The sequence below is a fragment of the Crocuta crocuta genome, unplaced genomic scaffold (genome assembly GCF_008692635.1).
Source record: "Crocuta crocuta isolate KB4526 unplaced genomic scaffold, BGI_CrCroc_1.0 scaffold271, whole genome shotgun sequence".
Classification (NCBI taxonomy): Eukaryota; Metazoa; Chordata; class Mammalia; order Carnivora; family Hyaenidae; genus Crocuta; species Crocuta crocuta.
This window is the reverse complement of record NW_027527824.1, coordinates 1,884,293-1,910,886: the sequence shown is the minus strand read 5'-3', so window position 1 is coordinate 1,910,886 and position 26,594 is coordinate 1,884,293. Positions and strand designations below refer to the sequence as shown.

General features: G+C 52.4%; 1 protein-coding gene across 2 annotated transcripts in view; it reads right to left on the bottom strand.

Moving 5' to 3' along the window:
* Positions 1 to 9,164: 9,164 nt before the first annotated feature.
* CHRDL2 (chordin like 2) overlaps positions 9,165 to 26,594 on the bottom strand; it is a 32,140-nt gene continuing 14,710 nt past the window's right edge. The window contains exons 3-12 of one of the 2 annotated variants that reach the window (XM_077777970.1): positions 25,755 to 25,848; positions 23,612 to 23,754; positions 21,267 to 21,360; positions 20,222 to 20,277; positions 18,293 to 18,461; positions 17,159 to 17,353; positions 14,499 to 14,672; positions 13,620 to 13,674; positions 9,910 to 10,002; positions 9,231 to 9,289 (exon numbers count right to left, since the gene is read on the bottom strand). In XM_077777970.1, the coding sequence (XP_077634096.1) occupies positions 9,912 to 10,002; positions 13,620 to 13,674; positions 14,499 to 14,672; positions 17,159 to 17,353; positions 18,293 to 18,461; positions 20,222 to 20,277; positions 21,267 to 21,360; positions 23,612 to 23,754; positions 25,755 to 25,848 (1,071 nt within the window). In that variant the 3' untranslated portion in view covers positions 9,231 to 9,289; positions 9,910 to 9,911. Of the gene's footprint in view, positions 9,290 to 9,909; positions 10,003 to 13,619; positions 13,675 to 14,498; positions 14,673 to 17,158; positions 17,354 to 18,292; positions 18,462 to 20,221; positions 20,278 to 21,266; positions 21,361 to 23,611; positions 23,755 to 25,754; positions 25,849 to 26,594 lie in introns of both variants that reach the window. The other variant, XM_077777969.1, reaches the window with a different exon arrangement.

The window sequence follows — 26,594 nt, the reverse complement described above, 5'->3', positions numbered from 1 at the left end:
GGCTCCTGGCTGACCGCCAGCAAGAAAACAGGGACTTCAGTCCTATGACCACAAGGAGATGAATTTTGCCAATAACCTGAGGGAACTTGGAGGTGAGTCTTTTCCCCAGGTGAGTCTCAGATGAGACCATACCCCCATGTATACCTGGATCATGGACTGGTGAGACCGTGAAGCAGAGAACCCAGCTAAGCCATGATCAGACTTCTGACCTATATAAACTGTGAGATAATAAATGTGTTTTAAACTGCTAAATTTGTGGTATTTGTGACCCAGCATAGAAAACTAATACAAATCGTATCCATCTTGTAGGGTTCTGGTAAAGATTGAGTGGGGCCACTGAGGTAAAGCTAGCAGCCTGGTGCTCGCTCATGGGAGATACTCAGTAGTAATTAGCTGCCCTTGTTATTATGTTTAGAACACAGCACTTTATAAAAATAAATTTTAATCACCACCTTACTAATTAGTGCATTTACAAAAATCATAAGACTTATAAAAGCAGGAAAACTACATTTGAGCAAACTTGCTGTGATACCTTCCCCTTGCTACGTTATGACTGTTAGGATGCTTTAGGCTGCAAGTATAAAAACTTGACTAATAGTGGCTGTCTTCGGTTGGGATTCTTAGAAACAGAACTTAGGGCAAGGAGTCATGTGAAAATGATGTGTATTAGGAAGAAGGTTTCCAAGACAAACCAGAGTGGAGAAGTAGGATTGGAGGGGGAGTGCGATATCAAGCCAAGTCCCACAAAGAGAAACTTCCTCTCCATCTTGTAGAGGAGCTCCGAGGACAGTGCAGGTCACTCCTCAGAGCTGGCCAAATGAGTGCAAGGCAGCCGGAGGACTGACACCTCCATACTCATCTGTCATTGGTTAAGGGCCTCCCCGGGGGTGGGGCAGCGGTGTAAATTCCCAGGCTCTTCTAGCTTTTCATGCTCATAGGCAAAGTGGGCTCCAGCAGCCTGAAGGCCATCCTCTGACAAGGGGAAGCAGGTGCTGGCTGTTGGGAGTGAAAGCACAGTGGGAGCCGGTGTGTATGAAAATGTTAAAGGGATGAGAAGGTCATTGGCAGCGCTGCTGCAGTGGCATAAGCTATAAGGACATCTGTTGTTTGCTTAACAAGAAACGTAGGTGGTCCCCAGATTGGCTCAGCGTGAGTCATTGATGTCATTGAGGACTCAGCTCTTTACGGCCTCCTTCACCATGGTTGGTTTTCATATCCTCAGCCTCATGGTCACAAGATGGCTGCTACAGCCCCATATCTCATGTCCTTAGCTGATAGCATCTGAACTAAGCAGCAAAACAGGGCAGCAGCAAAGAGGCTTTCTCTTCACATGACTCTCTCCTTTGAGGAGGAAAATCCCTCTTTCAACAACCCACCAGGTTGGATCACATACCCAGCTGTAGACCAGTCACCAGCAGAGAAGAGTAGGTTGCTAAAGCTGGCTTAGGTCCGCCAATGGTTCACCCCAGGTGCTTAGCACCTGTCCAGTGGTGTTCCCTTAGCACAGAGGAGGTAAGGGAATGGCTACTGGGTAGGCCTTCAAGAGAGTCTGCCACAGGGCCTCACTCTTCCTCCTTTGCAAAAGGAGAATATTGGTTCCTGCCTCTGAGATTCATGGTGAGGATTAGATGAGCAGATTTTAATTGCTGTGTATGTCCACGCCTTTTTTTTTTCTCTGTTGCACTGAGCTCATCGAAGGCAGGGGCTATGTCTGGTTCACCCTTGCTTCAGTCCTGTTGACTTGACCCTCTAAAGAGTAACTCCATCAGTTTCTCTCCATGTGTTGCCACGCCCTAGTCCAGACTGCTGTCACCTCTCACTGGTAGCTGTGATGACTTACTCACAGATTGCTCAGTTTCCATTCTTGGCTCCCTCTAAGTCTTTCTCCCATAGAAGCCTGATGGATCTTTGTAAGACACAAATCTGATTGAGTTATATCCCTGCTGAAAATCCTTCCAGGCTCAAGAAGAAGGGTGGGGGTTGGCGTTGGGTGGAGGGTGGGTAATGATATTCAGAGTAACTACTGTTTGGGATGGGCAATCAGAATAGGCACCACCATTGATAGCTATGCCAGCACATACTTCCTGAACATTAGCCCTGTTTTGAGGGCCGTAGGAGAGCTGGCCTCTGCCTGCCTCTTTGGCTTCTCTCTAGAGACTGTCTGTGCCACCCCCAACTCCCTGCTTCCTGTACCACCCTGCCTGCATTGGGCCAGTGCAACTCTCTTGCCAGCCTGATCTGCTTGCCCTTCCCCACCCAGATGTATGACTTGTCTCCAGGCTTCTGAATGTGCTATTTCCAAGAACTGGAACATGATTTCTCCGATTCTTCTGGCTGCTTCAGGTTCCCTCTATTCCAGGACACTTTCTCTGACACTCCTCTCCCCTGTCACGATCTCTCATGGCCCCTGTGCCTTCCTCTGTCAAAGCACTTGTCACTCAATCGCCATTGTTGATGTCTCTTTCTCTCTCACCAGACTGGGATCTTTCTGAGGGCACAGTGGGACACATAGGACAGTTGCATCACCTGTGCTGGTAGTAGTGGGTGGTGATAGTGGTGGTGGGCTTGGTGGAGGCAGGGAGGGCAGGACCACTCTCAGACTCAGGCCCCTCTCTGACCTTCCAGCTGCACCCCTACCCATAGCACAAGGAGTCCATGGTTTCAAGACAATGTGCGCCCCCACCCTCCTTCCCCACACTCTGGAAACCCAGAGTCCTGGAATTCTCTGCCCAAACAGCCCTAGTCTGCTTCCAGGACGGCATAGTCCTCTTCTCCAAGTCTGTTCTTTAAATCAGAGGGATAGTTTGCCCAGGGAGTGGGGAGAAGGGAGGTGGGCCTGTATGGAGCTTGGACATTTTTCAGTTACTACCCCTAGGTAACAAATTATCCCCAAACTGAGCAGCTTAAGACGGTTGTTTTTTAATGCTCATGAATTCCATGGGTCAGTTGGGCAGGGCACAGTGGGAATGGTTTGTGTCTGATCCATGATGTCTGGACCTTCATGGAAAAGACTCAGTGGCTGTGGGCTGAAATGATCTGTTTATCTGTATATCGGTGGATCATGCTGGTAGTTGGCCGGTAGCTCAGTGGGGGCTGTCGACTGGAGTGTCTCTGTGTGTTCTCCAGGTGCTTGAGCTTCCTCACAGCATGGTGACCTCAGAGTTAGTTAGACTTTTTACCTAGTGGTTCCAGATGTGAAGGGCAAGTGTCTCATTAGACAGGGCAGTACCTGCATCACCCTTTGTGGCTCAGCCTTAGAAGTCACCCAGAATAATTTGTTTCATTCTATTGGCTAAATGAGTCACAGCCCACCCAAATATAAGGGGAGAGGACATGGGCCAGACTTCTCAATGGGAGGAGTATAAAAGCATTGTGGACATGTTTTAAAACCACCAAAGACTTGCAGACTGGGGTGTCCACACCTGTGTGTACAAGGCCCTTCACACTACAGGACAGAATTGAAATGAGAAGCCAGATGGACCAAAAGCAGGAAGTCAGGGGCCAAAGGTCAGCTTTCCATGTGATTCCATGTTCCAGCAAAGAAGTCAGAAAATTTTAAATTTGAACTTGGCCTTCTAAGTCATTAAGAAGGTTTATTTGTCAAGGTAGAAAGATAGAATATATTTATTTAAGTTTATTAGTTTAATTTATAACTTTTAAATATTTAGGGTATGATGTATAGGCCCCATTTGTTTTCCCTCCTGGACCCTACAATGTGAGGAGCGGCCCTGGTAGTGGGGTGGTAGTAAATGGTGGTAGTGGCAGTGGTAATGGTGGTGAGAATGGTAGTGGTGATCACTCAAGGGCTCAGCACCCATCTGCCCACATTACTGGGCATCTGCTATAGGTCAGCAGTCAGCCACATCTCACCGCTGTCTTCACCATTGATGTCATTTTTCCTTCTCTCATTTCCTTCTTCAATAAGCATACATTGAATGCCTCCTGTGGACCAGAGGCTGGGGATGCAAAGATGACCACCACGTGGTCTCTGGCTCAAACAGCTTTCTGGCCAGTGGGAGAAGAGCTCAGGAACACATCATTGTAATACAAAAGCATGACGTTACAGAAGGGCATGTAATGTTGGGGCAGCAGGGAGGCCCAGTGAGGGCTTTTTCTGAGGAGGACTCGGAGCATAAGCTGGAGTACTTACTGTAGGAAGGGACTGAGGAAAGACACTCCAGAGGAGGGAACAGCATTTTTAAGGTGTGGAAGCGAGAACACTTGTTTAAGAACTGGTTTAGTGGTGATAGCTGGGAACAGGGATCTCTGTAGTGACCTGACTGTGTGTGTGCTCCACCTTATTTGAGGAAACTGTTCCTCGCCCATGATTCTAATCATGATTCTCCCATCCAAGTACTAACCAGGCCCGACCCTGCTTAGCTTCCGAGATCAGACGAGATCGGGCGCGTTCAGGGTGGTATGGCCGTAGACTCTAATCATGATTCTAATACCTCAGTCCTGACCACTATCTGTGTATCCAAGATGGACCAACTAGAGTTGTTCCCCAGAATCTTTCTATAGGAATTAGAAGGGCAGATCCTTTGTACCCTGTCTGACTGAGAGCTAGTAGGAGCCTGAGCATTGCAGTGAGCCGTCTGCTTTTTGAAAGGATTGGTTGGGAAGAACAGATTGGTGTGCAGGGGGTAACAGAATGTCCTGATGGCATCAGAGTCTGTGACCCAGGTCTTCTTGGAGCCCAGATCTATCCCAGCTAGGTCAGATAGGGCAGCAAACTGGACCCTGGACCGCTGCTGGGAGAGATGATGGAGGAGTTGGGGGCGAAGAGGCAGCAAGAACCAGATCCTCAGGGGGCCAGGAGGGAAAGTATTGAAGAAGGGGCTTAATGAAGGAAACAGGGTAAAATCTGTGATTCTGATAGATCATTCTGGGTTGGTGGTTAAGACTTGCTGGGAAGGGGAAGGGAAGGGGGTTTCTGGTAGCAGGGGAGCTGATAAGAAGGCTGATTTCACCCCTAGCCCCGACATCATAGGGCACGAAGAGGGGATAAATGTGGGAGCTGGACCCTGTGGGCTCCATTAGAGCCCAACTTTAGGTTGCTGTTGGACCTTGGGCAAATCTTGTGGCTCTGTTTCGTGCCAGAGGTGATAAAAGTAGGATTGAGGAAAGACCTCAGATGTCCTATGGTCATTCAAGCAGCCTTGGGCTGGGGCCAGAGATCCAGGTCCTAATTCCCATTCTAGAAGGTCTGAGATAACTTCCTGTACACAGAAACCCATGCCACCCCACCCCCTTCCAACCTCAGCCTCCTGCAGCACCTCCTGTTCATCTTTTATGAACTGGCCTTGCAGGAGGAGAAGGCAGGCAGGGTGACTTCCAGGGACCAGGGGAAGGGGGGTGGCCGGGGCTGCCCTGCCCAGAGATGCCATTGTGCCTGGTGGGGCCCCAGGCCTTCCCTTACCCCCAGGCCAGCCCCAAACCACAGGCCACGTCCTGTTTCTCAGAAATACCACCATTTCCCAGAGCCCAGGGTTCGTGGGGGGACAGGAGGAGGTGGCTTCATAGCCACTGGAGGAGGAGGAGGAAGCCTCCCCGGGAAACCCGGAGGCCAGGCTTGGCATCATAATAGGAAGATCAGGTTTGGGGGCCAGGAAGCTACCTGGGAAAGTGAAGGCTCTGAGCTCAGGTTGGCTGCACCTGCCCCAGCCCAGGACCTGGCCCTTTCAGTGTTCTAGGACCCCTCAGGTACAGAATCACAGACCTTAGCTGGAATCCAACCACTCTGTTTACCAGCATGTGATCTTGGGTAGGCCACTTCCTCTCCCTGTATGTGCCTCAGTTTCCTCATCTCTTAATATGATTGACAATCCCACCTCACTGGGCTTTCCTAGGGATCAGCAGAAACAATAGACTTGAACGTGCCTTGTTATCTAATGGCCAGGTATGGGAAAGGGGATGTCACTCTTTCATCCAGAGCCTGTGCTTAGCCTGGCCACCACATAGGACTCCCTGCTGGAATCTCTGAGAGCCCCATGAGTGGAAAGCTGGGCAGTCCTGGAGACCACTGTTTCCTTCTCCGTCATCACACACGTGGGGAGACCAGCAGGCTTACACAGTGAGTTAGCAGCTGAGGAGGAATGGATTTTTACTTGTCATTAAACCTCCCTTCTTCCACTCTCACGCCTGTTTCTTCTCCCTTTCCCTGTCCTGTGAGAAGGTAATGAGGACACATCACCAAGACTCTCTTCCATCTCTTCCATCTGAGAAACCCGCTTCTTCCATCCATGTCCACTGCCAGCCGCTGCCCTGCCTCTCCCCTCTCCTTTACCGCCAAGGTTCTTCAAAGACTTGTCTGTCTCCTCACCTCCCTGACACCACCTCAGCCCCCCAAAACCTGTTCCTTCCTCTCAGCTCTCCTGACATTGCCCGTTGCCACAGGCACCAGAAGCCGCCTCACCGCTGGGGAGGAGGACCCTTTCCAGGCCTTGTGTTATTGACCTCTCTGCTACCATACCCTCCTGGCTTCCCTCTTGTCTCCATGGTGGTTCCTTTGCTGATGTTCTTCTGTCTCTTCTCTTCACTCTACAGGCTCTCCCAGGCCAGTGCCACCTGCCTCCTGGCTTCAGTTACCACCTGCAGGCCAATGGCCCCCAAACCCCTGTCTCTGGCCAAGCCTTCTCCTCAGACCTATAACGTACCCCAAGAACCAAGGGTATCTCCTGAGACTCATTGTGTGCTCAGCTGAAATGTCTGAGCTCTTCCCCAGTCGCCACGTGAAACCCAGCTGCACCCTACTCCCCTCCCTCTCCCTCATCCAGTCCGTCATCAGCACTGCTTCCCTTCTAGCCCCCCAGCCTCTCTCCTGCCCAGGCCATTGTCATCCCGCACAAGGATTCCCACAACAGGCTCGTACCTGGTGTACACCTCGCTTGGCCATGCCAGTCTTCACCCAGCAGGCAGAGCCAGCTTGCTAACCCACAGACCTGGCCCAGTCACTGAAACCCTTGCAGGGCTCTCGGGTTCCCTCAGGATGAAGCCAGAGCTTCTCAGCTGGGTATTCAGCCTCACCTCCCTTAGCTCTTTGCCTCAAATTGTGCAGCAACAGTGAGCTGTTCGCGATTCTCCCTATAATATGCTCGTTTTCATCTTCCATGCATGTCTCTTCCTGTGCCACCTCCTTCTCACCTTCCCTCCCTCCACCTTTTCCTCAAATCCTCCTCATCCTTCGGAGCCTGCTGAAGTGTCCCCACAGCCCTTGTTGTCACAGCAGGTGACAAGGTGTTGTGATGCCCCATCTCCTCCTCAAGACTTTGGCTCCCTAAGGACAGGCAGAGCCGGGTTGGTCCCTTACACTGTGTGGGTCATCTAGCATAATGGCCTGTCCCAGAGCAGCTTAGAAAGTGTTTTATGGATGAACACACGAAAGCAGAAGACAAGTCAGAGAGGTGTAAAACCACCAGAAAGCTACTAAGAGGTTTCAAGGCATGCCTGTGTGTGCACACTCAGAAACGTCCGGACCCAAAGGAGGAGGTGCTGATATGCTGAACGTGCCTCCCATGGTGTAAAAGCACAGGCTTCAGATAAGCCCATCAAAGAAACCAGGAAGGCAGCTGGCCTTGAACACCAGGAAAAGTATACAGGGAAGTCCATTCCCATGCTGAGGCCCGGAGCCGCTTCTGTTACAGAGTCCTGCCTCCAACCCCATTCTCCAGCAGNCCAGGCTCTGAGTAGCTGTCAGCACAGACCCCAATGTGGGGCTCAAACCCACGAACCATGAGATCATGACCTGAGCTAGTCGGATGCTTAACCGACTGAGCCACCCAGACGCCCCCAGATCCCTGCACTTTAAATATGAGATGCTCAGAGCTCATCATCGCCGGAGTACCAGGCTAACCCTCTGTGGTGAGCGGGCGAGGTCAGAAGGCCGCTCCAGAAGGCCGTGTCTTCTCTTGGATGGGCAGATAGAGGCTGTGAAGAGCTATCTTCCTACTCAGGGAAGAAGGGGGAGAGTCCAGCCATGCTCCTCAAACCCCAGACTCTCAAACCAGGCCCATGGGAGCTGGCAGGGGGAGTTTGGGGAGCGCGACATTGGCCCCTGCCCTGTGAGGGCAGCGTTGGTAGGCTGCTTGGCAGACTTCCCAGGCCTCAGACACCCGGATACAAAGACCAAGGCTCAGGAAACAATAGTCAGCCCTCCAAGTGACTGCAGGTGGCAGAACTCCAGCCCATAGGCCACTTTACATCACCTCTCCACAGCTTCCCACGGGCTCAGGGTGAAGGGCAGCTTTGTCCTGGAGTGAGACCAGGGGTCTGGGAGTCCGTAGGCCTGGGTTCTACTCCTGGCCTCACCTGTTGTCACTGTGAAGCTCTGGGGGAAGACACTGGCCGATCCTGATCCTCTGTTTCCTTCTCTCTAAAGTGCGGGTAATTCCTACACTGTTCACCTTAAGTGGAATCATGGGCGTTAAAACATCTTTGAAATTGCAAGTAATTGGACACGTAGGTAGGATAAATTATTGATGTTGTCTTTCATTGTAACTCTTAGGCTTTCTTCCCAGTTGGTGGTGCTGGGGTTGGCAATTTGACTGCCAAGTGTTGGAAGCCCTCAGAGGTGAGAATCTTTGGGTTTATGACATTGGTCACTGCAGACTGGGGGAGGAGGGCTAGCCTGGAGCAGGACACCTGGCCTCAGTTCCACCTCTGCTACTGCCCTGCTCTGTGGCTTCAGGCAAATTACTGCTGCTCCCTAAATTCAGTTTCCTCATTGTAGAACTGGGCTGACAATTGGAAGGATCCTTGGAAGATTTGCCCGCAAAATGCTTTGAGGCTCCATTCTCCCCCCCCCCCCCACTGGCTATCTAGAGTCAGTCCCTTTCCTAGGCTCAGTGCCAGTGAGCTCCAGGACCGAGGCTGCCCATAAAAACAGGAGGAGCCGTAGCTGGGGGCCAGGGACAGAGGCCGTACAGAGCAGTGGGGAGGCTATGAGTGGCAGACAAGGGCCTGGGCAGTGAGGCTGGGGGAACGAGCCTGGACTCTGCTAACAGTTCACCACGGGGACAGGGCCAGTTTCTGCCTCTGCTGCATCTTGGTCTCCAGCCCTGTAAAATGGGGATAAGCAGGCCCGCCTGGGAACACACGGGGACTGGACATAAAACTCAGCAGGCAGGGTTGAGGGGTAATGCAACTTATTATTTATTAGTATATAACAACAAAAATGATAAAGCTCATATCTGCAACTGTTTAAGTCTTTATTATAAGGTCTTGGTTGCTTTGTCTGGACTGGCTGTGACCTTCAGCTCCGGTGTCTGGGCTAGGAAAACGTTCCAGTGACCTGCATGGAGGAAAGCAGAAGGGGTGTGTGTATGTGTGTGTGTGTGTGTGCAGGGGTGTGCATGTGTGCATGCATGTGCCCAAAAGAGGCAGAGTGACTGGGGAGGGGAAAACTTAGGACAAGAAGACTGGTGAGGGGCCTGGGTTTAGAGTGCACAGAGGAAGGGGATGGATGTTTCCATCACAACCCCATATCCCGGTCAGTTCTGGCACGTGACCCCACCCTCAACCAACCAGCTTTTGGGGGCTGGGCTGGCTTCCTATCACCTGGCGCTGACACTCCCCTCTGTGACTTCTTCTCCCCCACCTAAAGCCCCACCTGCATCCATCTTCCTCGGGATAGTGCAGAATAAATCAAGGGCATCAGGAGGCAAGTGGTTAGGAGGCTTTCAGTGGGAAACGTTCCAATACAGAGTGGGTAGGCAGCATCGGGGCTTGAGGACTCAGGCCTCCCTCCTCCACAGCCCTGTCTCCCTCACTCCAGGACCAAATCCAGATGGTTCTGCTTCACCTTCCCGCTCCCAAGTGCCCTGAGTTGAGAAATCTNTTGAACTCCCCATGAGGCCCTGGCCTCTGGCCCGCCTCTCTTCTCAGGCCCCCGTCCTCAGTACAACGTCTCACCTTCATGGGTGCTGGTGAGTAGCCGGAAGTTCTGTGCTTCTTTCTGGAAGTCTTGCTTCCTGACTTTCTTGATCTGAATCAAGTGGAAGATTCCTGAGGGCAGAGGCGAGGGCATGAGCAGGAAAGGTAGGGCCGTGTGGTCACTGACAGGGTGACTAGGACCCAAACTGGGCCTGGTCACTGCCCTCCCCTCCCCTACTCTGACCAGCCATCAAACCCTGTGGACTGAATTTCCTGAATATTTTGAGCCTATCCTCCCATCTCCACTGCCGCTCTCCCCATCCAGGCCCCATCACATCCCATGCCTGGGTCACTACGCTAGACTCCTTGCCCCTTTTACTCCCCTTCTGATCTGTGATCCTAACTGAAGTCATTCGAAAACATACATTACCTATCATTCCCTTTCCCTGACCTCCCGTCACCTCTCTGCTGACCCTGCACCTGTTGCCCTTAGCACCCTGCTCTCACACTACTCACCTGTCCACAATGTTGGGGAGGGGCAGAGGGGGAGGCCTGTGTGGACTGGGCAGGCTGTTTTCTGGGCACAGAATGTGTGGGAAAAATCAAGAGGTGTGTTTATCAGACTCCAAAGAACATCAAGTGTCAGAGTGGTAGAGCCCCCATTCAGCACAAGGCTCTGTTCGCCCAGCCCCTGAGCGGCCTTCCTGTGCTCCAGCTCTAACCAACTGCTTAAAGTCCCTGAGGGGCCCATGCCTGTACACAGGCTGCCCCCTCTGCTGCAACTCCTTCTACTGACTTCTGTTTCTCCTGCTGCCACCAGGTAAACTCCTACTCATTCTCTAAGCTTTAGCTGGGAAGTCTTCCTTGATTTCCCCTGCTTGGGGCACCCACAGCTCTTAGCTTGTGTCTGCGATTGTACCTATTTCTAATGTGCTCTCCTTGTGTCTCTTCTTCTTTTTTTTTTTTTCTTTTCTTTTTAGCATTTATTCAGTTTTGAGAGACAGAGAATGAGTGGGGAAGGGGCAGAGAGAGAGGGAGACACAGAACCTGAAACAGGCTGAGCCATCAGCACAGAGCCTGATGTGGGGCTCGAACCCACAAACTGTGAGATCATGACCTGAGCTGAAGTCGGATGCTTAACCGACTGAGCCACCCAGGCGCCCCTCCTTGTGTCTCTTCTTGCCTCCCTTACTAGACTGGCTACTCGTGGAAGGCTTTCCTCTCTGGGTTCCCTGAGCCTGGCCCACATTAGGCATGAAGGATAAATGAATGAATGAATAAGCGAATGAACACACGAATGAATAAATCCCTAGATGAATGAATGAATAAGTAAATATAGGTGTGCCCAGTCTAGACCAGGCCCTAGAGGGGAACAAGGTATCAGCTGGATCTCCTGATGCTTGCATCCCATGGGGAGCTGGCCACAGGCACCACACATGGCATGGAGGCCCTGAGCACCAGCTGTTAGCACCAGGCTCTGTGGCCAGAAAGAACAGATGTGATAGTATCTCTGCTAGGCCGGCACAGCCCTCAAGAAAACTAAGAATTGGCCCTGCTTATGGAAATCTGAGTAGGATCCCACAGAGGAGACTGAACAGCACTAAGGTCCAGAGGGTCGGACAGTCCAGCATTGTTCTCAGGACCCCCCAGTCCGGATGCCAAGGACCAGGATATGGGAGAGACTCACTCCAAAGGCCCAGGCTAATCACAAGCCCGAGACAGGAACAGGTTCTTCTGCCCAGGCCTGCCACTGCGCATACCCCAGAAAACAGACTGGAGAGGATGAGGGAGGGGCTTCACACTGTAGCCTGTAAAGCATGGTCCTAATGACTGAGCTCTGGGACCTGGAACCAAGAGCTAGCCTGAGGGGCCTGGTCATGCCTTTGGAGGGTATGCCAGGTCTGAGGGCAGCTGGGCTCTGGACCCCTAGGGCAGAGACGCCACTGGCAGTGGAGTCCCAGGAGACAGGGCGGGCTCAGCTCAGTGTGAAAACACACCCTTTCTTGGTGGAGCCATCCACAGTGGAGATGGGGTGCAGTGTGTGCAGTCAGGGGTGAGAGTCCATCAGGGAGGCTCTAGGGGGCTTCCTTCCTAGACAGGGGTTGGAATTGAGACCCCTGAGGTCCCTTCTTCTCTGAAATACCAGAATCTAAAAGGCTGGTAACACTAAGCCAACGCTCTGGGGCCTGAGGCCGGCTCCACGGTGGTGTGGCCTCACTTAGCCCAGGCTTTGGTATCCACTGGTGCTTTTGTCTCCGGGCCAATTCTCCCCTTCCTCTCCCTGCCCCCAAGGCCTGCTGCTTCTGCTCCTCTGGGTGAAGAAACAGGGTTTCCCACTGACAGGCAGACCTTGGGAGTGTTTGTTTTGACCCCCATAGTCTGGGACAGGGAGGTAACAGAGAGGCTGATGAGGCAATTAGGCCACCCAGGGGGTCAGGAGATGGGGGGTGGTGTTTGCTAGTGACAGGATGGTAGAGCCTGGCATTGTGAAGTTGAAGAGCCCCTACCACCTGTTCCTTTTCTGCTGGGCCTGATGGTAATGAGATTGGCCTTGAGCTACAACTCTCCGGTCTGCGCCATCCTGGGCACAACTTGACCTTCCTCAGGCACCTCTCTGAAAGCATTAGGTCACCTCCGTGGAGGTGGCACTGGGGACAGTCAGACCTCGGTTTGAATCTTTGCTTCACTGCCTAAACTGTGTGACTTTGAGCAAGTCATTTTACCTCTCAGACTCAGTGTTATCTGCAAAATGGTGCATTAATACATATGCCTCAGGTTTCTTATACAGATGAAATGAAACACATTATGCATAGGGCAAGCTACACACCAGTCACAGGGCACAGGGTATGTCAGCATAGGCTCTTGGGCCGGTCTGATGCTGTTGCTGCCACCTTTGCCTGCAATGTGTTCCTCTTGCCTTCCTAACTCCTATCCAGCCAGAGGCACCTTCCTCCAGGAAGCCTTCCAGCCTGAACAGCTCAGCTCCTGGTGAGCTCCTACTGCACCCAAATCACTAAGTCCTGGGCTCCCAAAGACAGAGGCTGGGGCCTGTTACTCTCTGTGGTCCCAGTCCTTGGTGGGGGTAAGAGGAGTTCTGGAGTAAACCAGCACCCGTCCAGGGGCTGATGGAGTTTTGAGGCATAAAATTATTATAAGGGTTACTGAAGCTAACTCCTCAGCTGTGGCAGAATGCCCACCCAGCCACTGCTTGCACACTCCTGTAAGTGGAGCTTGCTCCCTCCCTTCTTTTATAGCAAGGGTCAAGGTATGAGAAAGTGTTTCCTCTCATTGGTGGAAATGTGCTTCTCTACAATTCTAAGAGGAGATGGGATGAGCATACTAACATTATAGGTCAGGGCTGTACCTGTGTGATGTCATCTAACCCTCCAAGTACCCTCCTCTCCAATTAACAGAAGAAAAATTGAGGCCCAGAGAGGTCAAGTGATTGCCCAAAGCCACACAGCTAAGAAATAGCAGAGCTGGGATTCAAACTCAGGTCTGTCTGATTCCAAAGCCCCTTCCTGTTGTTCTGACCCTTGCGGTCACTCAGAGCACAACAGCTCCCCCTTCCTGGGGCAGTCCTCCAGAGCCAGGAAGCCAGCAGTCCTGTCCCCCTGAGTCTTCTCTTCTCCAGGCTGAACAGCTCCGCTTTCTTCGTCCGTTCCTCCTAGGACAGGAGGCAGAGTAGAGCAGGGAAAGAGCCGCATCTGACGTCACAAGATGGGCTCTAGCTCCCATCCTCCACTTACTGGCTGTGTGGCCTTGGGCCAGGTACTTCACCTCTCTGAGCCTCAGTTTCCTCATCTGTAAAATGGGGATAATAATACCTAACTCTCAGGATCATTGAGGATCAAATGAGATAATGAATGTGAAAGCACTTTGTAAATTCTAAAGTGCTTCACACAGTGGTTGTCATTATCATTATCATCATTATTACCATTCCCTCTTCCACCCTCACCCTCCAGCCAGACCCATCAGCAGAGAAAGGTGACCTTACAGCTAGTCCCACTTAGAGGGTTTAGTTTGTTTTACTCTACCCAGGGGATCTGTGTTTGGCAAGAAGCACCCAGAAAACCGTATTCTCAGCAATTTCCTCATCAATGAAAACTCTTGACCTTCAGCCGGCAATATGAGCGTCCTGTTGAATTGGGTGAGTTTCTCACAGAATGAGAAATATGTTCTGATGTCAGCTTATCGGAGGGATAGAATGGAAAATAGAAAAGGCTAAATGAGACTTGCCTGAAGGCCCTCCTGGCTTTGAGGATGCTGTGAATGCCCTTCTGCCTGAAAAGGCCTCCCCTCACAGAGTGCTGAAGTTCTACTGATAGGCCTTTGCTTCATGGTTATAGGCAGTACCCTTGCAAGTGCAACAACCCCTTCCCCCCAGGAGAGGGAGCACTGGGAGGCCCTGGCGTCTCAGAGTGGATGCGCTTATCAGAACTGCCTGAGAATCACAGACAGGATCTCCGTCTCCCTCTATCTTGGAATCAGAGACTTAAATTTGGAAGGGTAGCCAGAGGCAGGTCTTCCTGGGCTAGAGGCACTTGATCAACAAAACAGGCCCCGAAGGCCCCTGGTAAGGGGGACAGGCCAGAAGTAAGCCCGGCTGGGAGTGGGCCGATGCTCACCTTTCACCAGCTTCCAGAGGTAGATTTCCACCTGCTCAGAGGCCTCATGCTCGACGGCAAAGCGATGTAGGTTGTCTGGGCTTGGAGACACTGATGTGTGGACGAGGACCCGGCCTGGCACCTTTGGACACCTGGTGGCACTGATCTCACTGTGGCCAGGGTCTGCCTTGTCCTCTGGGAAAGACAAGGAGCTTATGAACACTCTGTACCCCCCACCCTTGCCTGCTAGCCCTTGCAGTAGCTTCCTGGGCCACTGGTCTGACATCCCCCTCAGGTCTTTAAGGTCCTTGGGAAAGTTCTGGCGCCCCTGGGAAAGAGAGATGGGGCATTTCTCCCATTCCCTTCCCATTGATTAGCATATTAAAAACTTCTCATCCTTCAAGGCCCAGCTCACCTTCTACCTCCTCCAGGCAGCCCACCTCGAACAGCTTAGCCTACCCTGCATTTTCCCACTCACAACCTTTAACACCCTTCTTGCTTAATGCCTCTCACTCATGCCCTTAGTCTCACTGATATGCATTGCCTTGTAACTGTCTCACTTGGGTATGTTTTTCTCTGAAAGAGACCCACAGGGTGAAGGCCAGGAACCATGTCCTCCAAGCCTTTTGAGTCACCCACATCACCAAGCACGGGCTCTCATGAACACACACAGAGTGAAAGGTTTGGGGGGGGGGGTTGAGGGGATGAGGACAATAATGATGAGCATGGCTGTGATGGAGGGTGGTGCAGGCTGTGATGGACTGTAGTGGTGGAGGGAGCCGTAAGAGTGTGGGGGGAGGAGGTGGTGATGGCAACAGTGGTTGGATCCAGTCCTAAAGCCTTGACATGCTGGAATTCCAAGGACATTTCCTAGGACTTTCCATGTACCAACATTCCCTATTTTTCAGGGACTAAAGGACTAAGTCCCTAAACATATACACTTCCTTCTAAATTCTTCCTAATTATGAAATCCTTAGAGATGTCCCACTACGAGTTGTAAGGCTACAGTCTCCATATGCTTAATGGGAAATGGACTGGGTTCCAGTGGCGGAGCCCAAGATCAAGTGCATTTGTGAAGGAGCCTGGTAGTGAGCCACAGCTAGTCTCCAAGAGAATTCAAGTTGAACCCCCACCCCTCGTTTTCTTCCAGGTACCATTCTGTCATTCTCTCTTCCTAACCCTGTCCCACTAGCATATTACTCTGGGAAATAATAGTTACCCCTTATGTTTGGATTTTTGTTTGGATGTTGATTTACAATTTATAAAGCATTTTTCATCAACTCTGTCTGAGGCTCGGAAAAGAAAGTAACTTGTCTAAGCTCACAACAGGAAGTTAGGGAAGTCAGTCGGTAAGGAAGCTACTGTAGACTCACATCTCCTAATGTTAAAGCCTGGGGTAGCTGCAGACTTAGGATGATTGCAGCCACTCTGTGAGCTCATTTGTAAAACAGCTAGAGAAGAGGATTAATTGAACTAGGTGAAATCTCAAGGCAACACTTGGAACTAGTAGGTTCTTGACGCAGGTTTCCTTCCCTTTTTTTTTTTCTTCCCTGTTCCTCTCCTTTTCGTTCCTCTTCCTTTGCTAACCCAGCCCTCTAACCAGAGGTGGTAAAGGCACAGCACAGCCCACACCTTCTACCCCACCTGCTCTCCTTCCAGGCTGGAGGGAATGGGCCTGTTTCTCACAACAGCTACTGTTGACAATCACACGCTGTTCCTCCCCATGAGATACTCTGATGTTTTTTTTCTTCTGCACACTCATTAATCCTAGCACATGATAGCATTAGAGGAACTGGGCTGGCCAGTCTGGAAGCCGGAATTCTAATTCCAGCTCCACAACTACTTTGCTCTGTGACTTTAGAAAGTCCCTTCTTGGGGCACCTGGGTGGCTTAGTTGGTTAAGCGTCCGACTTTCGCTTAGGTCATGATCTCGCAGTTCGTGGGTTCGAGCCCCGCGTCGGGCTCTGTGCTGACTGCCAGCTCAGAGCCTGGAGCCTATTTCAGAGTCTGTATCTCCCTCTCTCTCTGACCCTCCCCTGCTCACGCTGTCTCTCTCTCTCTCTCTCCTAGAAATAAATAAAAATATTAAAAAAAAAAAAAGAAAGTCCCTTCTTTTCTCTGGGTCTCAGTTTACCCATATGTAGATGAAGGTTGAAGGAAGACAACAGTGGTCAAGAGCATGGTCTTTGGAGTAGGACAGACTTGGGTTCAGATTCCAGCTGTCATTTGAGCTGTGTGACCTTGGACAAGGTATTTATCTTCTAGGTCTGTAAAATGGAGATAAAGATACCTGCCTCGTCCACTTGGGGTGAGTAGTAGTGAGTTCCCACATGTAAAATACCTACTTGGCCCATGGTAAGTGCTCAAAAAACATTGGCTATTCCTCCTAAAAGCCCTAATATCCTATGGTTTTATGACTTCATAGAACCCAGAACATTATTTGACTCTGTATATGAATGAGAGCCTCTGAATCTGTCACTATAACATTAGATATTCCAGAAGTCTAATATTTTGTGAGTCTGGCATTTTCCACTCGAGTGCATCTAAAAACCCTGCATCCTATGGCCCTGCGTCCATTGCCCCATCCATGTTGGAGATGTTCCAAGCATCTGTGCCCTGGCGAGAGGGACCCAGGGCCCACTCAGGGCAGTGCCCTCCCTGCCTCCAGCATCTCTTTGTACCTGGGCAAATCTTGCAGCACTTCCCGGCCACTTTCTCAGGGTGATGGCAGGGATACTCAGTGGGGCAGGTCACCCGCTGGCAGTCCTGGCGGCCGTCCTGACAGGTGCACAAGATGCAGGGCAGGGGTCCAAAGGAGCGGAAAGCTGGGTGCCACACCTCCCCATGGGAGTATGTCTTCCCACTGTGTACGCAGGCTAGGCCAAGGAGGGCAGGAAGGGAGGAGGGTCAGTGCCTCAGACCTGGGCCAGAGTCCAGGGATGGGTGGGGGCGGGGCCCTGGGGAGCCCCTGCTCCACCAGTCTGACCCAACCACGCTGCTTGCAAGCGGAGGCCGGCTATACAACTGGCCCCTTTTCCCTGGCTTCTCCCCTGTTTCAGCACTCAGAACTTGCTGAAGATGGAGAGTACTCTCCCTGCCCCTCGCGGCAGGAGGAGAACTGAAATCAAGTTCTGTCGCTTACCCGGCTGTGTGTGAGCTCTGGCAGGTCCCTTCCCCTTCCTTAGCCTCAGTGTCCCATCTGTACAAGAGGGGCTGGGATAGATACCTCCGCAGCTCCTCCTGCTCCACCGCTCAGGGCCCTGCAGCGAGCCTGCTTGCCTCCCCCTCTGCCCCCGCGGTTGCCCAATTAGCCTCCTTCCCTGCTGCATCCTGAGCGTCTTCCTGCAGCCTAGCTCAGCTCCCTCGTTTCTTTGTCGAAAACTTTCTCTCACCACTCCTCATATTAGAGTATTTATTTACATGTCCACCACTCCTCATATTAGAGTATTTATTTACATGTCTGGAGCCCCTCAAGGACAGGAACCATTTTTCCTCTCTGTTCTGTGCCCCTTAATTCCCAGCAAAACATGGCAGACGCTCAAAAAAATATTGCTGTGCTGACCCATAGTCCCGGTTCTAGGACTGGTTCTGTCTCTCACTCAGTACTCTGAAACTCGGGGTCCTCATCTGTCACATGGAGGTTTAGGCCTGATGCCCCTGAAGGACACTTTTAGTTTTGATATTTTATGAATCCACAAGCTCATGGCCAAGTTGAGATTAGGGAACCGCTGAGTGGGGGGATGCGGGGGTGGGAGGTGGGAGAGGTCGGGGCCCCCTTTTCCCACCTCAGGGATAAGAGGAGGTTCTGTTCCCACCTTTCTTATGTTTCTCCTTCAGGACAATCTTGACTGTCGTGCTGCCTGCCCCCTTTGGCCGGAAGTGGCGAGGGATGAAGTCCAGAGGAGAGCTGAGGCCAGTGGGGGCTGGGGTGCCCAGGACCCTCTTTCCCCCATTGTCCCCTGCACACGGATCCTGGGAATGTCTCTGCAAACGGCAGGAAGGATGAAGATCACTGACAGGCCATTGCCAGCAGAGGAGCAGCAAGACAGAGCTGCAGTGAGGCCCGCAGGTAGACACAGCATGACTTCCTAGTAGAGACAGGCACAGGCTAGGGAACGGGAAGATCTGGATGGGGTCTGAGATGTTTTCAGACAATGGATCTTTGAAAACTCTCAGAGGATAGTGGCTTGGAAACCCAGTCTCCACCAATCCCTTCTCAGGCCTACAGAGCCAGGGCCTTGGGGCTGGGGTAAACAGAGGGGTACTGAGGTCTTGACCAGGGAGACACAGTGACTAGGGACCTGGGAAACGTAATATTTAAGAAATGAAAAGTGCGACTGTAGTGAGGATGGCAGTCAGGAAATTCCTTGAGAAGATTCAGGTGGAGGGATAAGGGGATGGGCCTCTGAAGGTCCCACCAGGCCCCAGAATTGCACAGGGCAGGAAGACTCAGAGCGGGTGCCCTCTGGAGACCAAGAGTCTCCAGAGCCCCCTTTCTTGAGCCCCTGGAATCCGAGATCCTGAAATCCTGCCCATCCAGACCAGGCCTTGGCAGGGCTGGCAGTGGTAGCAAAGGGTACAGGGTGAGGGCAGTGTAATGGAGCAGGTGCATCATAGCTCATAGTTAGAGGATTGGGCGCTCCAGGCCATGGGAGAGGAGCAAGTGTGCGTATTACCCTCCTTGCTGATACCAAGTCACTCATAGTCCTACACCCCCTTCCTGCCTCATACAGTGTCTGAGTCAGTCTTTTGATGGCCCGACTGAGCCCACAAGAGCTCTCAGGAAACCATCTCAGGCCCCAGCACAGGCCCAGGCACATAGGAGGCTTCCAGGAAATGCTTGTCCAGTGGAACAGTAGCAAGAAGGAATTGAAAAGCCCAACCCTCTAACAGGACTTGCTCATGTCATCCAGTAAGGAGCTGCTCAGGGCCTGGAACTAAGGCTGGTGGGCTCTGCTTAGCACACTGCCTCCTAGAGAGAGGATGGGGTGGAAAGGAGATGGCCTGGCTCAGGTTCTGCAGCACAGGGCCCCACCTGAGTAGGCACAGCCTGAGAAGGGAGAATGAGCCAGCAGAGGAAAAAGGAGGACTCTCCTGGGGAGGGGCCAGCCTCCAGTTCCCCAGGGTCCAGGTGACCCGGGCTAGAGGAGCAAGCGAAGTTGTTTACATTGTAGACATAGCATAGAGGGCTGATGGCAACTTGAGTCAGTGTGTAAGCCCATCCTCACACCCCTTTCCTCTCTGACCAGAGAAAGCTGGGAAGTTTAGCCCATCCTACCTCTAGACTAAGACCGAGGATAGTGGCTTGGAAACCCAGTCTCCACCAATCCCTTCTCAGGCCTAGCAGATAGAGGGGAGGACAGAGAGGTAGCCCCCAGACAAAGCACCAGTACCGCAGGAGTGGCCCAGGACAGAGGCCCCGCCCTCTGGGGAATATGCTGTCCACAGGACAGATACAGGCTCTGGATAGAACAGTGCCAAAATGTTTCTCAGGAGGGAAATCGGGAAGTTTGGAGCCTGCTCTTGCCCTGCATGGCACTTTTCCCCAGACCCCTGCTGAGCCACCAGCCATGATGGGAGGCTAGGGAGAGGGGCTGGGACGTGGTGGAGCACATGGAGCTTACCTAGGGGACACATGAGAAATGAGGACCATACCTGGCATTGCCTGCTCCAGGGTCGTGGGGTTTAGACGCCAGGTCCCCTCCCCACCTCTCCCCAGGCAGTCAGTAAAGGTGTGCACTCACCACCCCACGGTGTGACTGTGTGGTGTCCTCTTCAGCTGATTTCTCACTTGACTCATCTGGAAACCCAGAGGGAAGTTGGGTCAACCTCCACCTCCTAAGCCTTGCTCACAGGAGCCCTGCAGGCCTAGTGACACTTAGTGACACTTCTGCAGTCCCTGTGTACTGGTAGACCCCTTTGCCCCAGTGGGGACGTATTTCCACTTCTCATTACAACCGCTCTTCACCCTTGGGTTGATGAATTCCCTACAACTGGGCTGCTGCCTCAGTTGCCCCACGCTGACCTCCTGGTCACCATTAGGTCTGAAGAATGTCTTGGCTGGGCCAGACATTCTTGTTCAATGCCCATCATCGGTGGCCCAAGGGCCTGGAATCCTATGCCTACAGCCTGCTCAGCTGCAGTCCCCTGGGGAGCCACCCTATCCAGCCACATGTGAAGTCACCAGGCCTTGGTCTATACTATACCCTCCCAGGCACCCGCCTCCAGTCCCTCTGTCCTCTTAGTTGGAACACCCTAAGGCTCTACCTCCCACTCATCCCAGGGTGCCGGCACATAAGGCCCCGAGTGGGATTCTCTCTCTCCAGCTCCTGCCTCACACACAGTCTGGCTCCGTCCAAGCATTCTTGGTTCAAAGACCAAGAACGCTGGAACTAGAAAGTCTATTAGAAATCACTAAGGCCAACCTCTCAGTACACACATGATGACACAGCTGAGGCCCAAAGAGGGAAAGGGGTCTGCAGGAACTTGCTGGATGAACTAGGACTAATCTGGAGTCACCTGGCTCCCGGTCCAGTGCTCCTCCACAATGCCAACATGGGGTGATGCTGGCATTCTGCTGTGGAGCACTCCCTTCCCCCCAGTCCTGTCTCCTCCAGGAAGTGTTCCTGGATGAACCCAACCCACAGGATGCAGTCTGACCCTCTGTGCACTTCACTCTGCTCAAGCAATTTGCCCTTCCCTAGCTGAGGTTCCTCCATCTCTAATGGCCCATGGCGAGGTCCCTGGGGTGGGGTGGGTGGGCACTGCCAGATCTAGGGACAGACTCACCTTTGCAGGTCTGGCAGCAGGATGCAGGCAGCGAGAGGGGTGCGGGACAGCCTGGTTCTGGGCAGGTCATGAGACCACAGTAGATCTGGCCCTCCTGACAGAGCAAACAGGAGATGAGTGATGAGGAGCAGCCTTGGGTTTAGGAGAGCCCCTGCCCTGAGGGTAGAGGGCTTTGAGGTGTCCCCTGGGGGGGGGGTGGGAGGAAGCAGCCAAGCATCCTGGGCAAGGCCCAGCCAGCTCAGAGGAAGGATCCCCCGCACCCTCCCCATTCCCTCCCCAGGCCCTGAGGTAGCATCTATCCTTCAGCTTCTAAAGTGCTTTCAGACCCTGTCTCTCCCTGGGGCCTCACAGCACCCCAGGGAGGTGGGACTCTTCCATCCTGTAGAAGAGGAGAGCCCGGAGAGCGGCCTGAACTGCCTGAGGTCAGAGGTGCAACCCAGCAGAGTGGACTAGGGCCCAGCCTGCGGGCTTTTCCTACTGAAGTCAATACCCTGCCCCCCTGACCTGGAACAGAGGGCCCAGCAGAGAGGAGGGGAATCAATGGGATATACCCTGGGCTCGTGTTGTTCTTACTGAAGACCCTTTGTCCCCAGCCTAGACTAGGGACAACACTGCAGGGGAAAGGGCCTTCTGGAAATCAGAAGCCAGATGACCTGTGGTGAGTCACTTTTCTTCTCTGGGCCTCAGTTTCCTCCTCTGTGAATCAGAGGCACTCCCATCAGGGTTGTGAAGATCAAGTGAGGGAATGGTTGTGAGAACCCTTTTTAAATTGGAAGGTATGATGTACCTGGGACGAGGTGATGTTACCTTGAGTCCCTTCCCTATTCCTTTTCCAGTGAGCCTCAGGAGGCCAGGATTCAAGCCAGTCCCATTTAAACAAGGAGGAGAAGAAAGAAGGGGAGACCCGAGTATCCAAGGAGAAGCGACAAGGAATCACACGAATGTTCTCACCACCCTAGGGCCATGCCTTCACTTCTGCCTCTTTCCACAGACTCCTCCTCATCCAGACCCTTGTCCCTTTACAGGAAGCAGCACAGCACAGGGAAAGGAATATGGATTTTGGAGTCATGTGTCCCTGCATCTGAATGCTGGCTCTGCCACTTACCTAGCTGTGTGATCTCAGGCAAGTTGTTTAACTGATCTGAGCCTCAGTTTCCTCATCTGAAAATAAGTACAGTGATTTCCTTCTCCTAAGGTCTTTGGGGTACTGTTTATAAATGCAGGGCATTTCCATGAACCAGCAGGTATAATGTATCAGACCACCAGAAGAGGCTCAAGCCCTACAAAAATTATTGCTCTCTAGGTTAATTTATAAATGGTCACTGTTTGTCATTTGTATGTTGTTTGCTCTGCAGCACAGATACTTTAAGATTCTGAATCTCAGACTATAGGATCTTCCCACTGAAAACATGGATGGGGACACAGGCCCCAAGGAAGTGACTCGATCAAGGTCACACAGGAAACCATGGCAGAGCTGGGGCTCAAACGTGGGTGTCTTATGTCTAATCTAAGCCTCTTACCCTTGTGTCACTGCTAAATCAGATTATTATTTTAAACAGGACGTCGGTGACCACCTGGTCAGACTCCCTCCCATACAGCAAGGAACTGAGGCCCAGAGAAGTTTCATGAGCAGACAGTGTGGAAATCGGGACAGCAGGAGTTTCTCCGGCCAATGCACAGATGAGCTAAGCTCCAGGGTAAGAATGTCATGGTGACAGCCACCTATAAACCTATAGCAGGGCCACACTTGAGCCTGCTGAGGAGGAGGGTGAAGACTTTCCAGATCAGGCCCTGCTTGGCTTTAGTCTCTGTCCCCTGATAACACTGCAGGGTCAGTTCTGCCTGTCCCCAGGCCCAACTCTGACCCCAGAAGGCAGAGTTTAAGCAACTTCAGATTAAATCCATTTGCAACAAGCAGCCTGACCCTGTCTCCATACTCTGGGACTGATATTTACTCATTCACTTATTCATTCAACAATCACTATAGACATCTGTGTACCAGGCCCTGGGCTGGTAGCAGCAGAGGATACAATGAATTGGGTATGCTCCCTCTATTGGAGGAGTTTAGAGTTACCGGTGGGAAACTGAAATGGGCAAATGTCAGTACCAGGTAACCAGGCGACCGTGCTGTAACAGGCAGCTCAGGAGGATGTGGAAGCCCAGAGAAAGGGCAGGACATTCCAAACCCCAGAGATTCCCTCCCAGCTGAGCCCACTCACTCTCACTTTGCTTTGACCAGGGAGAAACAATCCCCCACCCCGCCCTCCGCCCCACCATACCACTCCATTACGCTTTGCAGGCCTATCCGTGCAGGCCTGTGCTCACGGGAAGGCGGAAGGTCTTACGGTACAGCTGCAGAGGACACACTGGTTGGGCAGGCGGGAAGGGAGCAGCTCGTGGGCACTGAAGATCTCTCCGTGTTGGTACATGGTCCCATTGTGCTGACAGTACTTTGGGGGGGCCCGGAGGCCAGAGGGGGTGTGAGGTTCTGCAGGCGGGGAGGAGGAGGACAGGAAGAAGAAAAAGTTGAGGTTTCACATTACTCCAAAACCACTGTCAAAATCAACTGGGCCACTTTTCCGAAGATTTTGTGTCTTATCCTGTCTTGGCATTTAAACCAAGCTCTGGCCTCAGCCCTCCCAGCCAGTCCCCATATTAGCTAATTGAGAGGTCTCACTAATACCTACATCTGACCATGTCGCTCCCTCTCATGGGTCCCTGCCATGGCCTTTCATCCCCTCCGTGTCTGAGCTGACCCTGACAAGTGCAAGAAGCCTCAGATCCACTGAGCCCCACTCAGTGGGGACCTGCCTTAGTTCACTCAACATTCAGTGAGCATATCCATGAATCCCCTCTAGTGCCAGGCACTGTTCTAGGTGGTGGGGATACAGCAGTGAACAAAACAAGGTCCCACACAGAGTTATACCCTACTGGAGTCAGCTGGGAGGATCTAGACTATCTCTGTGCTTGGCATAGGCTCCTGTCATTCACTGGCCACCACAGCCCCACTCGTCAGCACCTGCCAATTAGCCATTCCTCATCCTGCCAGGTAGCAGGGTAAGTCTCCATTCCTGAGAGTATCCACTCATTCTCCCAAGACACCTTTACCAAGCATCTTCTCTGTATCAGGCACCAGGCTAGGCATTGGGAATGGAGTGCTGAGTAAGACCCAGCCCCTCCCAGCAAGACTCTCACATTCTGATTGGTTAGAGAGACACCCTCCAGGCAGCGATGCTGTAGAATGGTAAGAGCTAGGGTATATGGGAGCACAGAAGTTGTGGCCACACAGAGAAGGATGGGGGGTTGGTCAGAGAGGGCTTTCCAAAGGAGCTGATGGTGGACCTGAGTCGTGAGGAACATGTAGAGCCAGGGCAAAGGGCAGGGCATGGAGAGGGAGAGAGGAGCATGTAAGAAGGAAGGAGCCAATACACAAAGTCAGCAAGGAGGGGTAAGGACTCCTGGAGTGAGCTTCTGCCAAGGAGGAGGCACGATGCCCCCTCACTGGGCAGGATGAAGCTCAGAGCCCCTACTCCCCAAGGGAACACAGAGCCAGGAACATCTATGACCCAAGGCAGGGCCATGGTCAGATCCCTACTGGGGTTCTGCATGGAAAATGAGCCTCTTGACACACATACTCCACACAGGTCCCCAGCTCAGCAGGAGAGCCCTGGTTCCAGAGCCTGGAGACCACAGTCTGAAGCCTCCTTTTATCACCTTCCTGATGCTTCTAAGCATTGATTCTTCTCTTAGTACCTCCCCACCTTTAAGTTGGTCTCCCCACTGGCTGCCCCTCATTGGCCACTTGGTTACGTATACACTTGGTAATGCCAGTTCCTTCTCGGACCACCTGTCCTCTCCTCTCTTTTACCTTCACTTCCTAGAATCCCAGCCTCAGAGGCTCTTAGAATCTTAAAACCATAGAATCATAGGAATTTAGCATCAAGACACATAGACCCCGTGAACCTCGGCACTGGGAGAAATCTCCAAGTACATGTACTCCAACTCCTGTGGTCATTCCCAGCCCCAGGGCAGTAATCCTGGCATCCTCTACAGGGCCTCTGGGCCCCTGCCGACTCATCTCCCCTTACACAGGGCATGTCCACTCCCTCTAGCTCCAGCCAGAAGAGCCAACCAGAGAGAGATTGGAGCCCAAGTGTGCTGTCCACAGGCCAAGCACACCCCTGTTTCCTTCAGCCACTTCTTACATTCTCTCCCTCCTTCTGCCAAGCCCAGCTACTTAAGAATAAAAAGTTTGCTGCTACCCCAGCCCTCCTTGGGGATCGGGATGTTGCTTCCCCTGAATACCATTGTCATCCCAACACCTCTGATAGCTAGAGACTGCCCCCTCTCATTCCAGAGGTGCCCCTCAGCCAGAAGCCTGCATTGGGATGGGGTCAGTGGGTGAGGGGGAAAATGGATGGGGCAGAGAAATGGAGAGGTGGAGGGGGATGAGCAAAGAGAGGAGCTGAAGAGAGAGGGGCCACTTACCCACACAGCGGGGACAGCACTGCTGTGGCTCGGTCACAGGCTGGGGACAGTGGACAGGCGGGCAGTGGAGGCGGTAACAACTCACATGGGCACTCTGAAGGGGACACAGAAGGGTGGTCCTGATTCGAAAGAACCATTGCCTCTCACCCAAACCCGACCTTTCCCAAAACCCCATTCCAGCTATGGGACACTACACTTGTTTCCAGCCTGTGACAGGACAAAGACAGTCAACTCAATTTGTCCAGTCTCTCCCTTCCCCCTGCTCATGTGCCCCACCATGGAGGAGGGCACAGTATGCACGGATTTGCACAGACCTTGTGTCCCCTTCCTGGTGTTTGAGACATGCAAGTAAAAGGCTGGACTTATTTTGACATTGATCTTGACTGTTGTTGTTTTAACTCTGGGGCTTCATTCTTTTACCTCTGGGCCTGACCTTCGTGGTTATGAGAGAAATGTGACACAGGAGGGCAGATGACAGGGATGGGGAAATGACTAGAAACCTGATGTGGAGAAGACTCAGGGCTTTGTGATCGACTCCCTGAATCTCTAGGTTTGGGCACAAATCCTGGAGCTGCCACCAGAGAAGGAGGGCCCCAAAGTTCTTGTGCTTTTTCAAGTACACCAAAGGGAAGAGAATGGATGGGGCAGAAAAATGGGGTGTGGGGGGCGGGGAGGGATGAGCTGAAACAGAGGAGCTGAAGAGAGAGATAGGCCACTGCCCCTCCTGGAGATTTCCCGGCTTGCCAGGCAGAGTCTGTCAGCCCAAGCTAGACAGCCCGCACCTTACTCTCCCCTGTTATAAGGGTCATGGCACTCTGGCAAGGGAGAAGCGAATTAGCT